We start from the raw sequence: 22415 nt of genomic DNA, 5'->3' as shown, positions 1-22415 counted from the left end.
TCCAGTCTATCACCGATGGGCATTTGGGTTGGTTACAGGTCTTTTCTATTGTACACAGGGCTGCAATGAACCATACGTGTGCATGTGTCTTTATAGTAGAACGATTTATAGTTCTTTGGGTATATACCCAGTAATGGGATTGCTGGGTCAAATGGAATTTCTATTTCTAGATCCTTGAGAAATTGCCACACTATCTTCCACAATGGTTGAACTAATTTACACTTCCAACTGTGTAGGAGTGTTCCTATTTCTCCACATCCTCTCCAGCATCTGTTGTCTCCAGACTTTTTAATGATTGCCATTCTAACTAGCATGAGATGGTATCTCAATGTGGTTTTGATTTGCATTTCTCTAATGACCAGTGATGATGAGCATTTTTTCAATGCCTGTTGGCCTTATATTGTCTTCTTTTGAAAAAATGTCTGTTCATATCCTTGGTCCACTTTTGAATGGGGTTGTTTGTTTTTTTTCTTGTATATCTGTTTTAGTTCTTTGTAGATTCTGGATATTAGCCCTTTGTCAGATGGGTAGATTGCAAATATTTTTTCCCAATCTGTTGGTTGCTGGTTCACTCTAGTGATGGTTTTTTTTGCTGTACAGAAGCTTTGAATTTTAATTAGATCCCATTTGTCTATCTTGGCTTTTGTTGCCATTGCTTTTGGTGTTTTAGTCATGAAGTCCTTGCCTATGCCTATGTCCTGGATGATTTTGCATATGTTTTCTTCTAGTGTTTTTATGTTTAAATCTAATCCATCTGGAGTTAATTTTAGTGTAAGGTGACAGGAAGGGGTCACACTGCTGGACTTCAAACTATACTACAAGGCTACAGTAATCAAAACAGCATGGTAGTGGTAACAAAACAGAGACATAGACCAATGGAACTGAACAGAGGCCCCAGAAGCAACACATGTACAACCATCTGATCTTTGACCAACCTGACAAAAACAAGCAATGGGGAAAGGACTCCATGTTTAATAAACGATGTTGGGAAAACTGGCTAGCAATGTGCAGAAAGCAGAAATGTTTTAAATTTTTTAAAATTTCTTCCTGACAGGCTATATACATGCAATGTGACAGAAGGTAAACAATGAAGATGAACAAATTTCAATAGTTTCAGCAATTACTTTGGTTTGAACAAATTTAGGTGATTTCCACAATTATCTAAACAATCTCTTCTCCCTGAAATTGTTTAGATTTCAATTCCAGAGTTTCTACAATGAGCTTATTACTTTTACAAGGATTCTAATAAGAATCAAAAATAACATTACAATATTAGGCTTTCTGATTTCCCATCTTGTATGTTACCAAATAGCAAATAACCAATATTTGGCTAAGAAAATGTTCAGTTTCTTTAAAATAAATAATGTATTTTATTCAAGGATGAAGTAGCTTCATTTGAAGTTAATAAAGGACCACTTTCATGTTCTTCTCACTGACTTGATTAATATGGACTTGAACTGTTAGGAATTTAGGAGGAAAGATGTACGAACATGTTCAGAATGCTACAGAAAGACTTACTTTGGGAATATTATTAAACCCTGATGCATTCAGAAACTCAGGAAATTTGATCAGTTATTCAAAAAAATCATCTCAAAGATAGTGTACTACTAATTCCAATATTAAAATGATTTCTTCAAGGCTTGTGTGTATGCAGTGAACTCTGTTAGCCGATTTGTTTGTCTTAGTAACTTCTTGCTTCCTACAGTCATACCCCATGGTAAATTTTAATGGAGTTTGCTCAAGATTCTCATGCCATAAGAATTATGGCTACCACTCATTAACTCTTCTCTTTGTGCCAAGAACTATATTTGAAAACATTATTGCAAATATTCACAGGAACCATCAGATAGTTTTTTGTTACTATTCTCAGTTAAAAATGAGGAAACATGCTCCAGGATGCTGAGACTTGTATGGTATGTTAGAGATCTATGATTTTTTTAAATAGGAGATACAAAGTAACTGAAGTTTTTTAAGCAAGAGAATAACATATTCAGAGTTACATTTTGGATAAATTATTCTGGTAGCTGAACTTACATAACCCTTGGTTGATTTGCAATGAGCAAGAATCAAAATGGATGCTTGGTAGGTCATGATACTCTAAGTAAGAGTTATAAGAAACAATACAGGCTAGAATTAAGGTACTGACCTTGTTAATAAGCTTCAGCTTTTTAATTTTTTTAATGTATAAACTTACCATAGACCTTTCTCAACAGTCTTCCATGCAGCCTTTACAAATATATAACAACTGACATGCATATAAAATCATTTTTGTTATTCTTGCCAAAATTTGTGGTTCCCCACTATACACACATTTTCACACTGCAGTCTGATTGCTTGTATTAACTACAATAACGGCTAATGCCATAATGAAGAGAAACTAAAGTGAGAAAAATCTCTCTCGCTCTGTATATTTCTCTCTATATATCTCTCTCACTCTTTGTCTTTCTCTCTCTCTACTGACTGAAATATCCCACATTTCAATACGAGGGTAGGGAAAGAGAAGCAATCAACTTTTTTGATCCAAATGAAAAAAATACGGTACACAACACTTCCACTCCCATTCTTTAGTGAGCACTTAGTTACGGGTCCAGAACTAGCTGCAAGGTATGCAGCTAGTTTCCAACAGGGCAGCTATCTGTCTAGCATGAATAGAAAAAAAGGGATTTGAAATGACAACTAAAAGCATACAACAAAATTCTTAAGTTTTTATATTATTCTCATAAATAACAATTCTTCAGTTATTTTAATTGCCCTCCAAATACTTTAAACCTTTTCTCCTATTATCCAAGTCCTGGTCTATCTGACTCTTTCCTACATATAGGGTATTATTTTCTGTTGCTGTCATTTAAACCTTATCGTTTCAGTAAAAAATAAATAAAACCCTCCTTCTTCCTTTCCCTTTTATGCTTTATGCTTATACTTTCTACTAGATAGCAATGCATTCTGATCTCCAAAAACCCTAAGCCTGCATATCTTCTAGTCCCATATTTAATGTTTCCTCTGCTACAGAGCCTGACTTGATCTGGCCAAACAGAATAACCCTTATTCCACTGAGCATCTTGAGATCTTAACTTATATCACTTCATAGGAGCTAATCATTTGATTTTGTAAAAATTTAAGTACTTCTGTTATTGAATATTGCACATATGCAAAGTAATATATAAAAATAAATGTGATACACTCTTACAGTAATAACCCCCAATTTGTTCATGCCTCTTGTAGCTGTGTTTTTGTGTAGCTATCTCCCTCTGAGGTAAAAATCATATATACATTTTAAAAAATTCATAAGATCAGATTTTTACTATAATTTATACTAAGAAATATCGTTATAAATATCTCCTTCACCTGTTAAATACTTTGTCATAATTTTGAGGTAACCATTACCTTGAATTTCAAAATTTTTAAATCACTCCCTTGCTATTCCTTAATGTACCTACATATATATGCCTAAAGTAATGAGTTTTGCTTTATTTTGAGGTTTATAAAAATAATATACCATATGTAATCTTCTAAGATGTACTTTATTTCTACAACATTATGTTGTGGGTTGTGACTATTTTAAGTCGTGACTATTTTCACTGCTGTATCATGTGATATATTTGTCCATTTTCTACAGATCATTATCTGTGTGACATCCATATTTTTTTAGTTATACATACATGTATTTTTTTTTCTCCAAGATAAATAGTTTAGTCATAAACCTTCTTGCATAATTTCCTAGTTCAGATCTCTAGAAGTGTTTCCAAGGTAAATATTTAGGAGAAGAATCCTTAGGTGGTAGGTATGTGAATGTACTTCTTAACATTACTATATTAATGGCTTTCAAAGTTATTTTCCCAATTTATACTCCCACCAGCAACATAATGATACATAATAATACTCTCTTCAACAATGTTAAAACATTCTTTAAAAATTATTTGCCAATCCAGTGTGTATGGTGACATTACTTTGGTCTTCATTTGTCTTTTCATAAATGTTAGTGGAGTTGAACATTGTTTTATATATTACTTGGCAATAACTGACTTGATAACAATTATTTCAAAACAGATAAAGTATTTTTCTTTCTGAATTGATTGTTTGGCACTCTTTATATCATTATGAGAAGATGCTTGAAAGAAAAAGTAAGACAACAGACTTCTTCAATGTGTTCATTGTAGTTTAACACACAGCCTACTTGAGTAAGCTCTTTCAAATCAACTCCTACAACATTATCTAGGATATAGCGTTCCCTGTGAGAGCCGTTAGAAACCTTGAATAATGAAACAGATAAAATACAAAGCATTTTAGAAGACTTCAGACTCTAGAGACAAAGTTTGAGGTACTAATATTTAAAACTAGTAAAATTGAAATAAGAGAAACCAGCACAGATTTTAAAAAGGCATCCAAAAATATCTACACATTTTATTAAATTAATATTGTCACAGAATACATTATGTCTTTTAATGAAATACCTTAACCCAATAATATTTACCACTTACAGAATAATCACACTAATACTACAACATCTACAAGTGTTTGGATTAGTATTAACATTGTTTCCCCATGACACAAATTCTTCTGGGCCTGTATGTACTATTCTTTGAAAAAAAAAAAAAAAAAAAAAAATTTCTCGATAACTAGGTTTTAATGCAAAAAATATTACAAGTTTACAAAAAGAAAGTAGATGTAATTTTAGCACATAATAAAGCCGTGAAAACCAAGTAAATCTTAAGAATATATAAAGGAACTTAATCGAAAGTAGGCAGAACTATCTCGTCAATGGTGAGGGATGAGGATGATCAAATACTAACATCACTTCTGCAAAGGGTTTTTCAAAGCCTTTTCTTGGAGAGCCATTTTAATGTTCAGTGGTATTTTAAATCAGAGAAACTCTCTTTATGTCTCTCCTAAACCTTTCATGTTACTATTTAAGCTCTTTTTTTTTCCTCACTATACATAAAGACTTGGTGAAGAATACATATTACTTTTTTGTTTGTTTTTCATTAAAAACTCATATGCATGTAACATGTACATCCATGAAATGTTATACAAATGTTTCCAGATGTTTAGCTTCATCCATTTTTTTCTCACTGCTGTATTCATTTTCCCAAAAGTTTCAGCAAGTGAAGACATTTAGTACTTAGATTTTTATTTTCTGAAAAACAGAGATTTCCAATTGACCCTTCTCATTAAACAGAGATAACTTGATTTTCGAAGTCCTGTGCCATAAGAAATATACCTAGCACTATGCTGATGGACTTCACCTCAATACCTGTTTACCACAGGTAGACCCTAGGTATGATTTAGCTGAGTAATAAAAGTTGGAGAAGCGTTCTTATTTACTCTCAGTACCTGGCACCTGCAGTGGTGATCTCGCTGATAATATGGTTTTAAATGCCATTACATGCTGATGACTTACAGATTCATATCTCTGGCCAGCCTGTCTCCTTCACTATCAGGACTTATATTTCTTACTGCTTTCTGGGCATCTCACTCTGACATAAACATGTCCGTAACCAAGTTCTCAACTCCCTGCAACAATTCCTTTCTGTCCTATGCTGAACCCAATAAGTGATTCCTCCTTCCTTCCCGTTACTTGAGCCATATTGTAACTAGGTTTTTTCTTGGATGTTGTGGGTTTTTGGCCTCTAACTCTTTAAAGAATAAGTGGTGGGGCCGCTTCAGCTGCACCAGATGCTTGCAAAAGTAAAATATTGGGCCCAAAATATGTTACAGAAAGGTAATTTTATTTAGGTAGACAAAAGAGAAGGAAAAGGGAAGAAGAGAAAGGCTTCCACGAAGAGTGTGGATGGGGATTCCAGAGGGGAAATCCCAGAGGGAGTTACCACCATGTGGGAGAGGATTCCAGAGAGCTGGAAATCTGGCGCAGGTGAGGGGATACAGACTTTTATCCTGGGAGAAACCCCCACCTTCTCCAAGACCCTGGGCCACTGAAAGAAGTTCCTTAGAACTTCCTCTGTAGTGATTGAGTTTTAGTTTCTTCCCATGCCTGTGAAATTCAAACATAAACCGTTGAGTCTCCCAGATGGAGAGAGATGGGAGCAGGGCATGGCACTGGGAAATTCTTGCCCTTAAAGCTACGCCCTGTCATGGACCTGGAAAGGGACTACATTTCCTCAGTATTAACAGGAGTTGTTCTTAACTCACTTATACTTTGGATGTTTCGTCCCCCCAAATCTCACGTTGAAATGAGACCTCCAGTGTTACAGGTGGGGCCTAGTGGGAGGTGTTTGTGTCACGAGGGCAGATGTCTCATGAATGGCATGAAGTCCTCCAGGTGGTTCTGAGTTCCAGCAAGATCTAGTTGTTTGAAATAGCCTGGGAGCTCTCTCTTCTCTTGCTTCTTCTCCTGCCATGTAACATGCTGACTCCCCTTTTTGCCTTGCACCATAAATAAAAGCTTCCCAAGCCCTCACCATATGCCAAGCAGATGGTGCCATATTTGTATAGCCTGAAGAACCATGAGCCAAATAAACCTCTTTTCTTTAGAATTCACCCAGGCCAGGTATGTCTTTATAGCAATGCAGAATGGACCGATAACTCCACTCTCTTCTCACATCCCATTAACACACCTTATCAGCTCTGCCTGTGAAATATTTCCAGATTCCAATGACCTCTCATCACCTCTCCTGTTACCACACTAGTCCAAGTTATCATACTCTCTAGGCCTGGCTTATTTCAGTGTCTCCTAACCTGTCCTCCTTGCTTTCTGCCTTTACTGTGACACCCAGTATTCTCCTCACAGTGGCCAGATTCCTTTTAAAAGATGAGTCATGGCCTCTTCTGCTCAAAACCTCCAAATGGTGATGCATCTCTGAGTGAAACTTCAAAGTCCTTCCAATGGCCTTCAAGATCCTATACAATCTGGCTTCCTACTATCAGCCTACACTTATGTTCTTCCTCTTTTCCCATCAGTCATTCTGCATGGCCACCACAAACTCCTTGCTTTGTCTCCAAAATGTCAACCATACATTTGCAATTGCTGCTATTTTTGCCTGAAATGCCCTTCTGATGGATATCTACGTAAATCATTCCTTTTGTCTCTATGCCCAACTCTGTATCACCACTTTATGAATGAGGCAACACTTTTTACCTTGATGGGAAGCTTTTTTTTTCCTGTTAAAATGTAGAAAAACTAGATCATCCTATGGGCTTCATAGTGTGTTTCTTTTAGCTAGATTAGCATACTCCAGAAATGAAAGATATGGGGTCTACTGGTTTTAAAATAAGGAATTTAGTCCCCTCACTTCCTTAATTTTGATGACATTCCATTTAGATGTGCTATTTATTTACCATTAAAACAATAAATTAGGCCATTTTCCAATTGTGTCTAAATTATTTTTTGAGCACTAACTCTGAGAAGATCTTTGATAACTTTGTAAGAAATTAATAAATGAATGAACATGCTGAGATTTCTCTATCTTTCAGTGTAGAGGGAGTATATTTCCAAATAACTGTAGTAGCTGACATAATGTGATGATGTGATGCATGTATCAAAAAAAAAAAAAGAGTGCTATCGTTATTTATTAGAGGGATTGAACACACATGGTTTGGTGTATTTGGTCATTTTGAAGGAATTTTCAAATGAGAAACGTCTCCAGGAATCAGCAGAATATCAGCAGGCAAAATTTAGAAAGGACATTCCTGGTGAATAAAAAAATGTTTCCAAGACCCAGAAGCTTCATTGCTGCATTGGGGGATACAGAGTAGTTAAACTTGTCTTCACTTTATAAAAGCCCTCAATAATAGAAGGTTAGCATGAGATGAGATTCACTGGTGCCCTTATGTTCGATAGCCAAGATTTTTCAAATAATTTCTCTTTCCATCGTGACATCCTTGGAGAAATGCTTGCCATCTCAAATAAACTATTTAATGTCCTAAGTAGAACACCTTAAAAAGGCTTATTGACCTCAGTGTGTATTGTTTGATACAATATTGTTGACTTTCATCTTTAAAACAAGAAATTGTCAAATAACCAGACTGAAAAACCTTAAGAAGAAGATGTGAATATATGGCAAGATTAAAGTTCTAATTTATTAATTTTAAGCAGGCAATTTAAAAACCAAATCTAGAAATTACTTAATGAAAAGATCCAAAAATTAAACAGGACACAATAGTATGTCCTCATATTCAAAAGGAGAGCACTCTGTACTCACTGGTGCAATCTTCCTAAAGGACATACTTTGTTAATTTTTAAACTTGAACACCTCAAGGACAAAGAAGAAATAAATTATTCAAAGATACTAATGTATTCTTGCCACAAATGTGGTTTAGTTTAACAAAACTATTTTTTAAAGTGTTTGAAATAATCAGTTTTCAAATGTCTTGATATGATTTGGCTGTATCCTCACCCAAATCTCATCTTGAATCAGAGCTCCCATAAGGGACCCAGTGAGAGGTAATTTATTCATGAGAGTGGGTTTTTCCTGTGTGATTCTTGTGATAGTGAGTAAATCTCACAAGATCTGATGGTTTTATAAAGGGCTGTTCCCCTGCACACACACTCTTGCCTGACACTATTTAACACATGTCTTTGCTCCTCCATCTTCCTCCATGATTGTGTGGCCTCCCAGACATGTTGAACTGTGAGTCTATTAAACTCCTTTCCTTTATAAATTACCCAGTCTTGTGTATGTCCTTATAGCAAAGTGAGAACATACTAATACACCTGTCGTATTTTCTTGAAAATATTGTATGCAGTGTTCTATATATGTCCATTAAGTCATGTTCGTTAATAAGGCATCTGCTGTATTCCCAGTAACCTTTTTTGTCCTGTTAATCTATCAATTAATAGGTTTGCTAAAAGTCTTTCACTAAAATTGTATACTTTCGATTTATCCTTATAGTTCTAACAATTTCTAGCTTATACACTTGTAAGACATACCATTAGGTACACTTAAGCTTAAAATAAGAATGATGATTGAAAACGTTATCAGTACGTGTTGATCTTCATTGTTTCTAGTAATGATTGTTTTGTGTTAAAAGTGTAAATACACTTTATACATATGATTAAGTCAGAGTTTTCGTTTCTGTTGTTCTTATCCTGTTACCTATATTTCCTTTAATTTTACTTTAAACTTTTCTGTGGTTTTGGGTCTTTAAATAGCAAGTAGCTGCTTGTTGAAGTTATTTTTAAATCTAATATGATAATAGTGACTTTTTAATCGACTTACATATAAAATTTTATGAGTTTATCTGGATTTCTGTGTGTGTGTGTGTTGGGGGGCAGGGTCTTACTCTGTCACCCAGGGAGGACTGGCTTGATCACAGTGCCCTGCAGTCTCCATCTCCTAGGCTCACGTCATTCTCCTACCTTAGCCTCCCATGTATCTGGGACTACAGGCATATGCCACAATGCCAGGCTGGTTTTTTTGTTTTGTTTTTTTATGTAGAGACAAGGTCTCACTGTGTTGCCCAGGCAGGTTCTGAACTCCTGAGCCCAAACAATCCTCTCACCTTGGTCTCCCAAGATGCTGGAATTACAGGTGTAAGCCATCACACTTGGCCTGGATTTTGTTCTGTCATATTATTCTATGCCACATTTCTCTTTTAATGTTTCTCTTTTAGTCTTTCCTCCTTTTTTTTAATTTTGTTGAAATAATTGTGTTTTATCACACTGCAATTACTGGTTTAGAATAGGGGTCAAAAATCTACAACTCAAAGACCCAAATACCCTCCAACCCATCTTTGTAAATAACCTGCACTCACTCATTTGGGTATTGTTTACGGTTTCTTTCATACTACAGATGCAGAATAGAGTAGTTGGAACAAAACTACAAAGCCTCAAATACTTACTGTCAGGTCTCTACAGAAAAAGTGTGCTGATCGTGATTTAGAAGATACATATTGTTTTGCTGGTCTTTTATTTTTGCACTTAACACTTTACCATGAATTCTGAGGACAAATCAAATTGAATCATCATCATCAAGTAAAATGTAAAATGTGTATTTGCAGTCATCTACCTTCTAGCATACATTCCATAGTTCCATTCTATTTTAAACTCTATCTTAACTCCTTTAATACTATTCTAACTCTACTCTGCTTTTTAACCATGGTTGTTAGACAATATTATTTATCATTTATGCATATATTTCTTTTTATAATTTATTTTCTTTCTTCCTAAGGTATAGCCATTAGCAGTGACTTTGCTATTAATGGTAAATTCTTTTTCAGTTTCAGTTTTATTTGCTCAAAAATGTTTTAATTTGCCCTAATTATTGAAGATAGTTTTGCTGGATACAGAATCCTAAATGACAGTTATTTTTCTTTAGCCATTTGAAGATAGTAATTACAAGTTGACTGACTTTAAAGCTGAGAAAACAGTTTGATTGAAAAGTCAACTGTCCAAAAGTTGTCCCCAATTTTCTGGAAGACTGATTAGATGGATGTTAGAATTCCCTTTAATGCCTGTGTATGTTTAGTTCTCTGTTAGATTTTCCATCTCTTTATCTGGCTTAATGCTGCCTTAAGATCTGTCTGCCGGCTCATTATTTCTCTTGTTCTTGGTATCAAAACCAATATTTATCACATCCAATAAAGCTTAAAGATTTTTCTTTTTAGATGTTCTATTCATTTAAAATACTTTTATACTTAAGTTTTTATTCTTTATAAAAATCATATAAAATATGCTTACTTATATTCTATATCCAATAATTCAGTAAATAAGGCCTTTATGAGTTTGGTGTTATGCTTTTTGATTTCTTATAACTCTTATGGTGCTGTGTTTGTACATATGTTGTGACACTTTTTGTTTGGTTTGGTTTGGTTTGGTTTGTTCTTTTAGTGGTTTTTTTTTTTTTTATTTAGTGTAAGCTTATATTTTGAGTGGGAGCTCCTTGAGTCCTAGGTTGAATGTCGAGTTCCAAAAGAGAAATTTTGCATTTGCTTCTCTCAAATGCTTTTTCAGCTTCACTAATCAGATCAGAGACTTTTAAAAGTTAAATTTATGCCATGACTGCACACGAGTATATGTGTATGTGTAGATGCCATACATAGTGTGACTTTTAGTCACACGTTTAGGTAAAGGCTGGCCCATGATCACTAATTCCCAGTGATATTTTCCTCTTCAGTCTAGAGCCAAGACAAACTTCCTTGGTGTCTGGCCATTCCTCATTTTCTAATTAATGTTAAGCTTTCTGATCTGAGCTCCTGCCCTGCATAGACCTAAGGCTTTGTCTCTTGCCCCATGGAATGGTCATTGAAACCAAAGCTCCAGGCTAATAGAAATTAGAAAAGCCTACTAATGCAGTATTCATTTCTCCCCTGGACAGTGTGTGTGTGTGTGTTGGAAAAAGTGTAGAGATATGTAGTCTAAGCTATCTCACTGCCCTTACACCAAAGTTTGAGAATTTTTCTCCTACTCAGCTTTTTCTTTAGGTACCTGAAAGAAAATAAATACAGTCCAGCTGTTTAAGTAAGTTCTACTATATTTCACTGTATAGTATTATCTACAATGAACTGAAAAGAAATACATTGTTTATGTCCCACTAAACCCTTGGGTTAGATACTGCTTCCAGACTACTTCTTGAGGCTCTTATATGCAGTATTATCTATTTTATTCTATTCTCTATAATTTGCGGAAGTTGAGGCTCTATCTTATCAAACCATCCCCTACATTGACCTTTCAGTGCTATATTTTTTGAGATCGAGTTTTGCTCTGGTTGCCCAGGCTGGAGTGTAATGGTGCCATCTCGGTTCACGGCAAACTCCACCTCCCAGGTTCAAGTGATTCTCCTGCCTCAGCCTCCCAAGTAGCTGGGATTACTGGCATGAACCGCCACACCAGGGTAATCTTGTATTTTTAATAGAGATGCAGTTTCAGCATGTTGGTCAGGCTGGTCTCAAACTCCTGACCTCAGGTGATCCACCCACCTCAGCCTCCTAAAGTGCTGGGATTACCAGATGTGAGCCACCATGACTGGCCCAAAATTGATTTTAGGCTGAGTGCCTCAGTGAAGTTGAAACAATAATGCAAAAGTTAACATACATGCTTTTAATTTTTGAAATTTCTTTGTAATTTTTAAAGGCTACATCTGATGTGACTTTTCCTGTCTTTGAAATCTGTCTTTCAAACAGCCTTTAATAAATATCACAATAGACTTTAAAATTTTTGTAGAGACTTTGCTATTTTTTAAAAATTGCTAACTTGGATATAGCATCATATTCTACTTAAATAGCCTTTGACACTTACTTTTTATACTTTCTCTTCAATTAGGATCTTAAAGAAACTTGATAAACACAGATGTACACCTCTATAGCAACAATATATATGCTTTATCAGCAAAGGTATCTTCACTTCTAACTGTAAAAAACCAGACCACAATAAAAATTGTGAAAGGAAAAACAAGTAATCCAAAATGGAAATTAGATAATAGATGGAGCACTGCACTGAACAGCTATGAGATAGTTACATGAGTTTGGGAATGAGGATTTCTTCTGCCTTGAATGGAACTGCAACATAAGCTAATTATTCATTGTAAATGTTGTAGGAGATGATATCTGCCAGCTTGTAAAGTACCCAGTAGCGTCTGGCTTGGGTTTGATGATGGTGATTTTAAGGATTATAAAATGACAGTTCTTGGTTGAGAAAAAAAATAATTTTGGATTTTCTGCCTGTTTTCTTTATTCCCTTAGTTTAATGTAGACTATTTTTGCCTTAGTTTTAAAGAACTTGAGTATTTATGATTTATGCCCTTCTGTTTCCAAAAAGGATTATGGTCACTTTACAAAGTAAAAACAAGCATAAAGCAAAAAAAAAAAATAAATAAAACTAAACAATCAAAAATGTCAGTACATCATTAACTAACTAAAAAGACCCTAATGAAGACCTGTTAAAATAGGCCAAATTATTCTGGTTTCTGGTAATAGCTTGAGTATCACCAAGGTAATACTAAGAGTTTACTGTAATAGTTGTTAGAAAATAATGTGACTGAGTATATGTGCATATTATACACATACGTAATTTTAGAAATGCAAAAACACTGATGCCAATCATTTCCCTTCTTATATAGAAAAGAACAAATGAGGTATTTCCCCATTCTAATTATTTTTTGCTATTTTTAAAATTTGCTGTTTGAACAGATTAAGAAAATCTTTAATTCATGTATTGTTGCTTTGCACATTTAATAGAGTGAGATAATAACAACAAAAACAATTTTGGCAATTAAGAACAACAAAGAATCGTGATCCACAAACACTTTACATTTGATAAATATTGTTATAGTCTCAATTTTATGATATACTTACATTTTGTATTCCTCTTAAATAAAGAACCAAATCAAGAACAGCAGAAACTAGCATCTGTTTAATATATTTTAAAATATGGAAATATATTTAAACAGCACATTTAAAGAATAAAATAGACTTCCATTTCTTATTCTCTCAATGGTACACTATTAAAAATATATTACTTAATGTACCCCTCAATATAGTTAGTCAAATTTTCTTTAAAATGTATTTCAAAACAACATTCCAATATACCTGAATTACAAACAAAGCTATAACATTTTTGGAGACATTTTTGATGTAAATTTTGTTTGAAAGATCCAAAAGGATGATTAATAAATGGTGCTTTATGATTACTATAGATTAACTGTAAATAAGCCTAACCACAAAGTCACCATAAATAGCAAGTTATCAATCTAAAGATCATTCTTCAAAAAGTTAGTGTGTGTTACAGAAAGGCCTTAGAGGGCATTCTAATAGATAGAGAAAATAAATTAATTTTAGAGGGAAGAACACACACAAACACACAGACACACAAACCAGAACCTTCCTGTTTGGAACTATTTGTGCTTGGAAGAAGGTTTACAAAATCCCTTTACAAAATAAGGTTTTCATTGAGCTCACTCTCAAAGATATGAAAAATGAATTTCAGCTGTTCTTTAGAAATGGCAATTCTGTCAAAGCCATTCTGGGACTTTAGGTAATTTCCTCCAGTTTAGTTTCAGTGCTTTTACTCCTAAATAAAATCCCTTGCATCACATCAATCAGCAAACTCAGTTACAAAGGAGAGCTAAAGAAATGGTTCTGTCGGCATCTTCTGCTCTTGTACATTTTATGCATGCAGGGACTCTTGCCTGTGGGGAGGAAAGTGGAGCACATGTAAATGTTTCTTTATTTTGGACTAGGTTTTTAAATCTGAAAATAAAAGTCTGCAGCAGTAGTGTTCTAGATAATAGGCAGACATGATTTATTTGAGGTAAGAAGGTTGTACTACAATTAGTGTTAACTTGGAATGCTATGGACACAGGCTCAAGCCTGTCTGCTGAAGCTTTGAGCTCTTTGCAAAATCTACACTCCACAAGCCAAAAAGAAACATGCTCCTACAGTTACACCAGTTCTGTTAAAGCAAACGGTTAAAACAATTATGTGCAATCTTTCAGCTTCTATGTTCTGCCTACCGTTTATTTATTCAAATCCAGTTCAACATTTCACTCTGTCTAATGAAGCAGGAACTCTAAAAGAGAAATTGTGTTTATCCAAGCATTTTTGTTTGGGTTGTTACTTTTTTAAAGTCTTATTTCTAAATAAATATCCTATCATGGTTTCCATTGGCACAATATAACTAAATGTATTCAATTTCCTTCTACAATATTAACAGTCAAAGGAGTTCTGTCTAATCTCATAAAATTATATAAAATTGTATTAGAAAAAACGTTGAAATGGAATTGAATGGACTCAGCATAACCCATGGAAAATTAGACTAGATGATCTATTGTATACTGTAGTTGCCTAGAAAATAGGTTTTAATGATAAAGCATCCTCAAAAGAGAATATATACCTTTAAATAAATAAAAATGACTATATACATGATGTCGTACATAGGAAAAGAGTCAAAATGAGCCAGACTAATTTTAGGAAATTCCCCTTTTGTCTGAAAGTATGCTTTTTATTGCAGCCATAAATCTTAATACAGATCTTTTTATTATTATCAATATTTAATATTAGTGGCAGCCACATGAGCGTACTACCATATTTCTATATTTTTTCAAAATGACATTGGAGCTGTCATCAAAGTACAGAACAGAGATGGCGTTTAATTTTGTTGGAGCACAACAAGGCTTTGGTACGTGGTCAGGAAACATCAGATGAACCTGGGAAAGAAAGAATGCTTTGCTTTATTAAATAAAATACACGTTTTTTTGCAGTTTTAAAATGATATGCTTATCACTCACAATCAGTCACACCGTTAAGCTGATTGCCCTTCTCCCATTTATGTTTGATGACGGGGGTGGGAGACTGAAGGATGTATTCTTAAGCATTAACATCTAGAATCAACCCACCCATTTCAATTATGTGTTATAACCTTGAAAAACATCTCATCAAATAAAGAAAACTTCCTCTACAGAATATCCAGTGGAAGATTTCCTAGGGAAAGAACACAGCAGCTAGCACTTTGTTGCTTTTAGTTGAAATGACTCTTTCTATATATATCATGAGGAATATGGAAGTTATAAGTGCAAATCAATGAAAGCACATAGTTGACTGCAGAAAGATTTGGACCTAAGACTTATCTTTTAAAAGGAAAATTAAATAATCAAATTTTATGCCAACTCTTAATTTTCCATGGTAAAAGAAGCATAAAAATTATAATAAAATAAAATCCAGATATAATCCAATACTTGCCTTAAAGCCATGATTTCAACTCTTCACAGAATTTTTTTTATCACATTGGCTGGAGTTTAATATCCATTTGCTTTTTTTTCCTCCCTTGCCCGCCCCCTAGACAAGTGCCAGAAACCAGGCAATGCTAAATCAGAAGCAAAGGGCCTAACTACTTTACAAATTGAACATTCACCTTCCCAAAAGCCTGAAGAGGTGTCCGTACATGAAAAGTGAAATACTTAAGGGTTGATACTAATTTTGATCAGACTGGCAGTCTGCCTATGATTTGAAATAATTGAGCCAAGAGCCAGAACACACTTCCCCGCTTTCCCACCCACCTATTCTGGCCCTTCCCCCAGAGGAGTTTATGGGAAATCCCACTGATGAGTCTTACGGGATCTACAAAAAGCAAATGCAGCCTCTTATAGTTTTGGCTGTACAACATGCTGGCTGAAATGATATAGGAGCCTTGCATGTGGACAGAAACGGCAGGAAAAATGAGGTGATTTGACATGAACTTGAAATTTCCTAAGACCTCACATAACTAAAAGTTGGACAGTTTCTATAAATTTCTGATGTAGCTTATGTCCTTCATCAGCTTTATCTTCCATAACCCACACATACATGATTGATAATCCTGCTGTTTCAATGGCCTTGGCAGCCTACCGAAAAAAATGGATTGTTCTTGAATGGTTTCTCAATATATTAGTCACAAACATGCTTTCCTCTGTCTTCTTGTTTCATGTCCTTCACAGAACAAACAGAAAGCATGCACAACACCAGGGGAAAAAAATCTAACTTCCCATATAAGCTCCAGTTTTGCAGTGACTTATGTCCCACATCCAAGGGTGGAGATGCAGAGCAGACTCTTGTTCCAAGTTTGTGTCAGATTTTTTTTTATGTTTGTTTTTCGATACTTTACTACAGCCATAAGAGCTGAAAATACGTATTTATTTATTTGTTTTACAAAAGAAGAATGAGAGAAAGGAGGGTATTTGACACACGGTATTTTTCAATAAGTAGACATTGCTTAGCCTGAAGGAATATTTGATACATTAGATCCATATCTAAGGAAGCAAAAATCTGCTTTCCTCGTCATTGAAATGATGATAAAAGGAGGCAAAGAACTTTCTGAGAAATTAAGTAGCATTACTTTAACTCATAGGAGTTATTCTTTGACCTTACAGAAAGACAGTGATCATGAAGTTCTCTTCAAAGGATGAAACAACAGCATTCTTCTTTATCTGATATACTTTCATGTGAACATGAATTCTCATATACAAACAGGAGAGTTAACTTCTTAGAGATTGTTTTTAGTGGTAGAAGTTTGAATGCAAAACATCCATCCTTGGAAGGCCTACCTACTCCCCATACTCCTGGAAACACTATCCCATAGAAAGAAGTGCTTATATTTATAGACAGCAAAGCTGAAGTCATATCAGACCTTAAAATCCCCCCAGGAATTTACTCTATACCTTGTATATGGCAGTAAAGTAGGCAATCTCACTGGTCATGAATCAATAAAAAGAACATTTATGAATCACTTCCTATCAAAATGTATATTTGCCTTATCTTTCTGTTTCTAGCCCAAGGCTATTTCCAACTTTGACCGTGCTCATGTTCTATTGTTACAGATGTGCATTTTTTGGTATCCAGCCGCTATTCTGTACTATTTTATGAAGTCAATAAAGATGCCAGCAAATATCAATCATTCAAGTATTTAATTTTATCAGTTCATATATATCACTTTTTTTTATCAAGAAGGAAACTGGGTTATTCTTTACTTCAGCTTTAAATTAATTGTGGGGGAAAAAAGCAAACTTCTAGGGAGTCAAATCTTCACAAATTCTAAGAGTAATTCTTTCTTTTTCCATAAATAAGACGCACCCAGAAGGATAGGTTTCTCTACTATCTACTTTTCTCTTACTACCATCCACCAAATAATTCCACTCCCATCAAGCCTTGATTCTAAAATAATGTGTTCTGTTCCATTCTTCTTAAATACAAAAGTTAAAATTTTTATATTAGCCCAAACATTAATTTAAAATTGTATCACATAGTCTGGCATGTCTTCTAGAACCTGTCATTTAGTCTTCTGGACATTGTTCCTTTGCCATATCAATAGGCCAGATACTATGAGGTTCATCAGACTCTCAAGTGGTTTCATGAGCTCGTTAGGTAGAATGCAATCAGTTAAGTCAACCCTTCAGTACCCTATTCATAAAAATAAGCCTAGATTATTACAGATTTAATCACTGCTAAGTTTCTGAGATTGAGGAAGAAAGAAAAGGAAGTATAATTTCTACTTTAAAGATTACAGGAGAAGGAGGAGGAGGAAAACAATAAGAAATAAATTAGTTTCCTACTTGTATACTACACTGAAAGATTTTTATAATACCAAAGTATGTTATAGAACATTCTTAAATAATTAAAGTAAAAACCTTCAGATGAAATTTAGTACAGCTATGACTCAATGTTTTTGCAGTGATTACTAATAAATTGCTAGGTTAGAAACAGCCCCAGGGAACCTGTGTGCTTAGTCATACTGTGTCGTGAATAAACAGTTCAGGATGACCATTTCATGTTATTACTCCAGTTTTCCTAGCTGAATCCTTCCCCATTGTGTAATTACGATTACTCTAAACCAGCCTGGGTTTCCTGACTATACTCACAGTTGTCACTTCAGCTCTAAAAAGAAACAAATGAGTTTGGGAATATAAAATAATGCATTAATAATTGTAAATAGATGCTTTCCTCTAAAACAACTTTATAATGTGTTTGCATGCTAAGCTGTTTTCAGTCCTTCAAAAACAAAGCTTACCAGAGTCTGAACTATAGCATGGTTGGTGGCATTCATATGGGCGTTAAGTGGAAAAGAACATTCTCCATCACAATAAAATGCAGCATATCCTTCTGGTGCTATAATCCAGTCCTGACATACACACATAACAAGAAAAAATATCACCAAAGTAAAAATTTAAAAAAATTCTTAAAAATAATTGAAATACATTTTATCTGAATAGGTTTACATTGTTGGGCCAACAATTATTCTAATAGAATAACCCTTTCCCCACATCTTTAAATTTTAAGCTGAAGTTTACAACAAAGCTATAAATATTTTCACAAGAAATTGTTCTAATTTCTCCCAAGAGGTAGTTATGTGAAATATTCATAGTAGGTATTAAACATGTATTCATGAATAAAACCATTATAAGAAAATAGCATTCTAAATATTAAACAGGAAATGATGAACTCTGAAAAGTTCAAGTGAACCCGAAAGAAAAAGAAGAAACTTAATTGAGATCATTCTCATTGCTTCTTAATAACTCAGTTTTAGAAGCCTGACAACATCCTAAAGCCTTAGTATTTTTTCTGCATGCTGTTTTTCTTTCCATTCATGCATTTATCGTCTCTTTAGGAAAAATGAATTGGAGCAAATTCCTAAAAACCGAACATGAAAAATTTTGGGAAGCTAAAGAAGTGGTACATGAATGGGTGCCTTAATATTTTCTCCACAGAGAAATAAAATTTGGCACAAATGTAAGAATTATTGAGTTATTCATGTTGAAAGTTTATCATAAACTTTGAATATATTTACTTTATTATACTTCAAGGTCTGGGGTACATGTGCGGACCGTGCAGTTTTGTTACATAGGTATACATGTGCCAAGGTCGTTGGCTGCATCCATCACCATGTCATCTACATTAGGTATTTCTCCTAATGCTATTCTTCCCCTAGCCCCCAACCCCCGACAGGCCCTGGTGTATGATGTTCTCCTCCCTGTGTCCATGTGTTCTCAGTGTTCACATTTTCAGAGTGAGAAAATGTGGTGTTTGGATTTCTGTTCTTGCGTCAGTTTGCTGAGAATGATGGTTCCCAGCTTTATCCATGTCCCTGCAAAGGACATGAACTCATCCTTTTTTTAATGGCTGCATAGTATTCCATGGTGTATATGTGCCACATTTTCTTTATCCAGTCTAACATTGATGGGCATTTGGGTTAGTTCCAAGTCTTTGCTGTTGTTAACAGTGCCCCATAAAGATATGTGCACATGCATTTTTACATTTTAGTAGTATTTCTGAATATGGGAGCTCATATATGAGAATCCATTGTAATAGAATATTAGAAGTCTTAACATTTCAATTTAAACTGTAACCACATAGAGCCGTTAAAAATTACTTTGGTGAAATTTTCCTCCTCATCTTGTTTGTAAAGACCATCTAAAAGATAGCAATATAATTTTTAAGTGCAAGAAAATAAAATTTCTGTACATCTACCCCATGACAGGGACATAGAGTTGAGGGCTCTATTTCCTAGGTCAATAGTTGATGACCTTCTGGGGCTTTGTGGAGTTACTTACACTAATATGAACAAATCTATTTATAATAAACTTTGGAATATTTAACAGCACTCTTTTTTTCTTTGTAAATATCATAGTGTTCTGTTTCTTACTCAGCATAGTTTTTTGTGTGTGTGTGAAACCTACTAATCATGTTTCAGTGGTGAAAGGTTAACTGAGAAATGAAAATAAAGTATGTAAGCCATATTCTATATGGTCATGTCAAAAGTCGTTGGGTACTATATTGGAAAATCAATGCCAAAGACTATGACTTCCTAAATATTTATGATAATGCAGGAAAGAAGCATCAAAGTTGACCAAAAATTCTTACCTGCCATCCCAGATCCCGAAAGCTCACATAGAGTTCGTGCTTCTTACAGGCTTGTTTTTGCTCACTGGTGTTAAAATCTGAAGATAAAAACCATATTTTAAATAAATGGTTGCTTACCAGTTATACTAATATTTCTTTTGTGAGATCACTGGTAAGACTTTTTAAAGGAGTTTTATTTGAAGTTGTGAAACATGAATTTCAATCTTAAAGCTAGAACTTCTTAGCAACCATGTGAACTTCAGTCAAGTCATTTGTCCAGAGTTTCTTCTTCTGTGAGATGTAGACAATACCATTTACCTTATGAAGCTCTAACAAAGATGCTGTTAGGCCAGCTACATGACAGGGTACAGTGTGGAACCTGCCATTCAATGAGTTCCATCTGCTCAATGAACGATTATTCATTAATTCATTCATACTCTAGTGGTACTTAATATATATATTAAGTTGAGCTTCTAATCATCCCCCAAAGTACTTAATATATATATTAAGTTGAGTTTCTAATCATCCCCCAAAGAGCATCAAATCATCCCCCAAAATCCTGTCCCCCTGTAGACTTCATTGTTGACTGATGATAGTTGCCTGGATTAAAAAACAAAAACAATAAAACAATCAAAACAGTCCTCTTTTTTTTCTTTCATTTACACATCCAATCTGTGAGGAAATCTCACACACTATCTTCAATATGTCCAAAATGCACCTGCTGTCATGCCCTTCATAATTGGTTTTGGCCCAAGCCACCATCATCTCTGGCGTGAATTACTGCAATATCCTTATTGCTATTCTCTCTGCTTCTGCCCTTGCTCCTCTACAGCAAACTAGTCAAGTGGACCTTTTAACAAGTAAACTTAATTACAGCACTCCCCTACCAATCCCTCTATGGTCCTCATATCACTAACTGAAATATTCTCAGAGTGGTTACAAGGCTCTATGCATTTTGTACTATTACCCCTCTGACTCATTTCCTGTCACTCTTCTTCTTCTTCACCTTGATCCAGCCACAGCACCTCCTTGCTGTTTCACTCAGAGTCAGCCTTGCTCCCACTTAAGAGCCTTTTCTCTCACTAGTCCCTCTTCCTGGATAGCTACATGGCTAATTCCTGCATCTTCATGTCCTTGCTCAAGTATCCTCTCAACAAGGCCCTCACTACCCTTTTAATATTGCAACTCTCACCCTGATACACTTGATTTCTCTCACTTTGTCTGATTTTTTTTTCATCTCAATTACCACTTTTAGAAATGCTATTGCATTTCCTCATTTATTTATGCATTGTTTCTTGTCTGTTTCCTCCCACTAGAATGTAAGCTTCATAAAGGCAAGGATCTCATTTGGCTCTGTTTTGTTCACTGATGTATCCCTAGTGCCAGGAACAGTGCCTGGAGTACAATAAACATTAAAAAAAAAAAAGTATCTGAGGAGCTAACTGACAAATTTCTCATTGTGTTCCACCAGTGATTTGAGGCAAGTGAAATACTGTCACTACATACTTTGGAATATAATCTGAAATACCCGTAACATTTTATAATTGTTTTAAATGATTAAGTATAAATACAGAATTTCAATCTTGCATCTAGAATAAAGTAAAATACTGAAGAAACAGATTTATGAAACATTTTTCATTGTTGTCTTATCTGGGGTTTGCTCACATGTGTACAAATAACATTAGAAAAACTAGCCCACTTTGATTATTTCTAATATAAAATATGAAAGAAATAAATGGTGACCTTTCAGTTTAACTACTTTCAACCTCTAATGAAAATATAGGTATATTAGAGCTCAAAGGAGCCCATCATAGAAGCCCTCACTTTTCATGGTTACTTCAAATAATGATTTGTTTAATGTTACTCTATAAAACAAGCTAATGATTAAAATTTCAAATCAAGGTATTTTTCTAACTTCTAGGTTATTTATTCCTACTATGCAATTACCTTATTAAAACTGATTAAATAAGTAGAGAATGGGAAATGGAGGAGAGAGAATTTATTTAATACTCTACACTCCATTTCTTCAGGGAAATATCTCCCTTGGAGCTAAGTTTGTCCAGGGAATGCACAAATGCACTTCAACACTAAACATGAAATGGATAATTTTCCTCCATCACTTTTGGAGAAAAGTAATTAATTCTACTATTGGTTCGATT

The 22415-nt window shown here is 34.6% G+C and overlaps 1 protein-coding gene and 1 long non-coding RNA gene across 5 annotated transcripts in view; one reads left to right on the top strand and one right to left on the bottom strand.

The window, feature by feature from the left end:
• Positions 1–22415, top strand: part of LOC135268360 (uncharacterized) — a 261357-nt gene that overhangs the window by 186102 nt on the left and 52840 nt on the right. The gene's annotated exons all lie outside the window — the stretch shown is intronic.
• Positions 13289–22415, bottom strand: part of BMP5 (bone morphogenetic protein 5) — a 210850-nt gene continuing 201723 nt past the window's right edge. For all 4 annotated transcript variants that reach the window (XM_012441611.2, XM_012441608.3, XM_012441610.2 and 1 more), the window contains exons 5-7: positions 20278–20354; positions 18428–18538; positions 13289–15095 (exon numbers count right to left, since the gene is read on the bottom strand). In XM_012441611.2, the coding sequence (XP_012297034.1) occupies positions 14946–15095; positions 18428–18538; positions 20278–20354 (338 nt within the window). In that variant the 3' untranslated portion in view covers positions 13289–14945. The remainder of the gene's footprint in view (positions 15096–18427; positions 18539–20277; positions 20355–22415) is intronic.

Source organism: Aotus nancymaae, unplaced genomic scaffold (assembly GCF_030222135.1).
Source record: "Aotus nancymaae isolate 86718 unplaced genomic scaffold, 86718_ANA_hifiasm-v0.15.2.pri h1tg000040l, whole genome shotgun sequence".
NCBI classification, from domain to species: Eukaryota; Metazoa; Chordata; class Mammalia; order Primates; family Aotidae; genus Aotus; species Aotus nancymaae.
This window is presented reverse-complemented; position numbering and strand designations above follow the sequence as displayed.